This window comes from Branchiostoma floridae, chromosome 7 (assembly GCF_000003815.2).
Source record: "Branchiostoma floridae strain S238N-H82 chromosome 7, Bfl_VNyyK, whole genome shotgun sequence".
Lineage (NCBI taxonomy): Eukaryota > Metazoa > Chordata > Leptocardii > Amphioxiformes > Branchiostomatidae > Branchiostoma > Branchiostoma floridae.
The window spans coordinates 22,237,754-22,243,139 of record NC_049985.1 but is presented as its reverse complement, the minus strand read 5'-3'; the positions used below and the strand labels follow the sequence as shown (position 1 = coordinate 22,243,139).

The window sequence follows — 5,386 nt, the reverse complement described above, 5'->3', positions numbered from 1 at the left end:
TGTTTTCGTAACAGGTTTGATAAAGGAAACACACAAGTCAAGCAAAAACATTTATTGCATTTTCATTGTAATACAAAAGGCACTCTTTGAAGTTTGATGAACTAGAAAAAATGTTTAGTCATATATCCCAAACGGGGCCCGGTCGGACTGTTTGTGTAAACGAAAAATAGACGTGTATACGTAAAAATATACACAAATAATGCCCACGGCTATTCGTCTTGTGTAGTTTGATGTCTTTTATATCATACCTTTCGTTCCCGAAAGCAGCCTGGCCTTGCCCCGGTTTGGATATGTGACGTAAGCTAATAAGCCAAACAAGGCACTTAAAAACTCAGCCCTTCATAAACCATAATCTATATACGTAACATCTAACGTAACGTTGCAACGAGCGTTGCTATCACTTTTGATATTGCTGCCAAGTCAATCAACGTAATACCGACGTGACGTCCACTGACGTTGGGACGGCATAGACCATGACAACTCCATTCGGAACGATGCTTACGGTGAACTCCTGAAACGTGGCACAGTGACCATAGTCCTGTCCACTGAAAACGTCGGTAAGCTGATATCCCAAACAAGACCCGCATTTAAATTTGAGGTCCCCCGGTGTCAGGGTGTAGTTGTACGGTATCCCGTCGGACCGTCTGTTCAGGAAGGCGACTCCGTAGGACGGAATGTCCGGGAATTCAATGGGCCTCGTCCACACGTCCATTCCGTTATGATCCTGCAAGAAAATACGTGCAGTTACCTCTTTCACGTTTCTACTTTACGTTTGTATCCGCATCTGAACTGTGAGCAGCGACACCTGTCCTGCAGTACAATGTGAACCAGTCAGAATTACCCTGAGGAATGTGACAGACGGTCACCGAAACGTTGCTGTGAATAAAGCAATAGTTGTGAAAAAATAGTCTCTTTATTCAACGACGTACAAACGTCCAGTCGAGTCCAGGAGACCAGGATTTGATCCCCGAACTCGAAGATTATTTTTTTTTCTGTTTTATTCATTCTTGAATGCACTTACATTGTGGTCGCGCCTTCTTCCAAAATGGTGTTAAAAGTCGCCAATACATCCTGATTTCAATTCAAGATATGTACTGAAATAAATTTTCGTTAATCAGTATTCACACGTTAGTGTATAAAAATAGATACTCTTTATTTCAAAGGATTCACACGATTCAAATAAAGACAACACAGTCGATTGAATAGCAGATATACTTTATTTGTTTGCTTACTTTGATTCATTGTTATAGACTACATTGATACCGCTCATAAGTGTCGTTGAACGCAAATGTCGTTGTAACAGAGAAAACGATAGAAAGTTTGGAACCGGGGCCCGACCGGAATGCCTTCAGAAACAAAAAATCAATTTGTATACCTATAAAAATACACAAATTATGCCCTTGAATCTTATTTTGACATTTTGTGTATTTTGATGTCGTTTATATCAATATTCTTTTTGCTCACGAAAGCTGCCCGGTCGGGCCCCTTTTTTGAAATGTGACCTAAGCCTAATGGAGCCATAGAAAATACTAATACATTGTACTATAAAGTGGTACTATTAAGTGCTGTTTTCGTAAAACTTGTGAACTATTTCTGAGCCAGCCTACTTATGGTGCACTCATTGATGTTCACTAGAATTGTAAGGTAGTGTACTGAACTGTTCCCTTCATTTTACACCTTCTATTCGGACGGGTAAGCATAGATCAGCACCACGCCATTTGGTACCATACTGACGGTAAGATTCTTGTTCAGTTCGAAGTGACCGAGAGGTTGGCCGCTAAACAGATCGTCAAGGTGGTATCCTTTCCCGTAGGTAAAGTTTAGGTCCTGCAGTGTGAGAGTGTAGTTGTAAGGAATCCCGTCTGTGCGCCTGTTCAGGAAAGCTATGCCGTACGAAGCATACTCGATCTCTCTCAGCCAGACTTCTATCTTGTCATCTCCCTTGAATGGAATATAGAAAATTGTGTTGTTTTTCTTTGTTGATTCAAAGTTCATCTTGTTCACATCAATGTTTGTGAAAATACACGGCTATAGTGACCATAATCGATAATCAAAACCTCTAAACGTATACGTCACCGTACCATTGTATGGTGTCTTTGTTGACAAAAGGAGCAGGGCATAAAGTTCGAAAGAATCGACTTCAAATCCTTTGGTGACGTCTCCATGCAGTGAGCTACAATAACGTACGTCGAAAGACACAAAGAGACACAAAGAAACACAAAGAAACACAAAGACCTTTGCTTTTTGCAAGTTCTCCTTTATTCAAGAAACCTTTTTGAAGCTGAATCCGTATATGTACGTGGCAACATCATCTCCAATGCAATTATAGTGCGTCATAACTATGTTAGAGGACGGTCTCACTTAATACCGAAAACAACCGAAAAGTACTCGAAAAGTATCTAAACAACTCGCAACCGCCGAAAACAATCATAAACAACCGATCAGAACTCGAAATCAGCCGGAAAAAAATTCGGTAATTAGTGAAAGTAGTTTTCGGTTGTCTTCGGTTGATTTCGGTACTTTTCGGTTCTTTTCGGTTGTTTTCAATTGTTTTCGGTATTTAGTAAGACTCGTCGATCGAGAACATCGTTGTCTTTGGGCTTATTTGGACGGGTACGCATACAGCAGAACAACCCCGTTCGGATCGATGCTAACTGTCAGTTCTCTATACAAGTCGTAATGTCCATACTGATGGCCGGTAAACACATCTTCCACAGCGTATCCCATCATGTATTGAAATTTGAGATCTCCGAGAGTTAAGGTATAGTTGTATGGTTCTCCGTCGGCTCGCCTGTTCAGGAAAGCGATCCCATAGGATGGTAGAAAAGTGACATCCAGCTCTCTCGTCCACACCTCTATCTTGTCCTCACCCTTAAAGAAACACGCAAGAAATTCCGCTAAAATCTTCAGAGAACAATTGTGCTAATACGTATTTGTGATAACCTTACATAACAACATCTGGTAATAATAGAAACAAAGGCTTTCAGTAATGTACACACATACGTTTAGTTTTCAAGAATGTGATTTTAAGGGATAGGCAAGAGTTAGCCCACTTTTAATTTTTTTTTGTCATTTGGAAATCAAAAAAAGAAAACAGCAACACTTCAATTTCAACAGTTTCATTTTATTCAAGCTTTTTTAGTATTACAAAAGTAAGAAAATACAATTCGACAAAAGCAAGTAATAACAAAAACTCCAAGTATCATTTGACATTTCGTCAAACGTTTGTTTCGAGTCAAGTCAATACTTTGATAGCATGCTAACGTTACGTTCATTGTGTAACAAGCTTACAAGTTAAAAAAACATGGCAAGTTTGGGCTAAAACTCTCAGAATATTTCAAAGTGACAAGTGTACATATGAGAAAGTAACTTTCCCATTTCCAACGTAGGTTTACAATTGCCAATGGTGAAATATAAATGGTTTGATCTCGCTTCTGAAGTGCATTATCTAAACATGTACGAGGGGCGTTCAATAAGTGATAACTCTGACTCATTTCCCATAGCAGGAGATTAATGAAACTTGGCACAGTTATTAGTCTTTCTCTTCATAGGAACCACCCAGAGTTCTCCCATCATTTGATGCAGCTCTGGACACCGTTTTTGTAGGACACCCCAGGTTGGTCCTCCAACAGATGCCTCATCAATGGCAGAAGAGGAACGACAAGGTCTGGGAGCTGTTTTCACAGACTTCCGGCCATGTTTGAATTCAGGATGCCAGCGCTTTACAAGGTCATATGATGGGGCATCATCACCATAAGTTTCTTTCATTTCGTCAAAAATCTCATTTGGTGTGCGTCCTTTCAAATACAAAAACCGGATCAATGCGCGACACTCAACTGGCTCCATTTCACACCTGGTCTATTTCACACCTAACTCAGTTCAAACACCAGTACATCAGAAACCACAATTAGTTCAGAGCTCTATTTTGCAACATCAACTATAGAGATATGAATCATTACACATCCAAACTTTCATTTAGATCAGACAACTGGAAGTGGGTCAGAGTTATTACTTATTGAACGCCCCTCGTATAACACGTTACATGTATAGGAATTTGCTTGTCAGCAGCGTATTGATGCATGGGTTGTGCTTTTGCAAGGAGTTTGTAGGAAACATAATTCATTGATTTGTCTAATCTATTTCACTGAAGCTACAGCACGTTGGCGGCGTTGCTGCGTTCGAACGATTCAGTGGCATTGTGCTCAACGAATTCCATCGATAAAAACGGATATTCTTACGCTTTGTGTGTTTTCTTGTCTTTTCAGTCATACTTGTGCGTTTTGCATAATATTACCACTATAAAGTCAAGGGTGACACCAATCCAATTTAGTACGCAGCGACGCCGCCAACATGCAGCAACTTCAGTGAGATATCTTTACTTCTGAATCCATGTAACTGTATCATTTCTACACTGAAAATATGGCAAGCCAATGCATTACAAAATACTGTATGGTACAAAACAAGTCCCTAACAACTTCACACAAAAGAGCCGTTTGAAGATGATGTCAACGCATTACACTTTCTGTTTTTGAAAGAAACTGTCCTTTCTCACAACGACCGCAAGCTTTGTACGCACAGCTTATTTAGCTGGGTAGGCAAAGACCAGAACCACGCCATTGGGCACAATGGTAACAGCAAATTCGCTATCCTGGTGTAAGTGACCGTAATAGCGGTACTCAAACGCATCCACAACCTCGTATCCCATAGGATAGGTGAAATTCAGACTGCCGAGCGTCAGGGTGTGGTTATAGGGAGTCCCGTCAGATCGTCTGTTCAGGAACGCTACAGCATACGTGTCCTCCCTTTCGATGGGCCTAACCCATGTCTCAATCTTGTTCTCTCCCTTCAAGATCAATGAAATCGTGTCAGTTTAGCCGAAGGAAGTCATCAAAACTCGAAAGTTCATCTGTGTTTGGTAGAAATTGTTCTGGATCAAAGTCAAATTGTAATTTCCAACACAAAAATTGGACGAACCAAAATTTTCGACTGTCCAATGGAAGAAACCATCAACACCGTGCCGTTACAACCATCCCTTAACAGAGACGGGGGGCGCCATAGGCTTTCTGCAACTTACGATACACTGCTTACCGAGTCACGTGCCCATCTGCATAACATGACGTCATAGAAGCATTGAATTGCTCAACCCTTGACAAAGACTGGAGTGGGACAGTGGAATATTTGGGTAAGTCGATTTTTGTGTTCCCAATGATTTTATTACAGTTCGACTTTGATCCAGAAAAATGGATTCAATTTAGAAACAACGTTTTGTCAATTACTTTTTTTAAACATAAGCAGCATTAGTGGTGCGTACCTAAAGCCCGGACTTGGAATTGGACCTAAAAATGTTTAGGTCCAAGTCCAAAAAAAACCTAAATGTTCGGACTCA

At 40.5% G+C, this 5,386-nt stretch overlaps 1 protein-coding gene across 4 annotated transcripts in view; it reads right to left on the bottom strand.

Moving 5' to 3' along the window:
* Positions 1-409: 409 nt before the first annotated feature.
* The window catches only part of LOC118419659 (alpha-N-acetylgalactosaminidase-like), a 29,501-nt gene continuing 24,524 nt past the window's right edge, over positions 410-5,386 (bottom strand). For 2 of the 4 annotated variants that reach the window (XM_035826169.1, XM_035826171.1), the window contains one exon: positions 2,587-2,871. In XM_035826169.1, the coding sequence (XP_035682062.1) occupies positions 2,602-2,871 (270 nt within the window). In that variant the 3' untranslated portion in view covers positions 2,587-2,601. Of the gene's footprint in view, positions 725-1,651; positions 1,942-2,586; positions 2,872-5,386 lie in introns of those variants that run through there. The other 2 variants (XM_035826168.1, XM_035826174.1) reach the window with 2 other exon arrangements.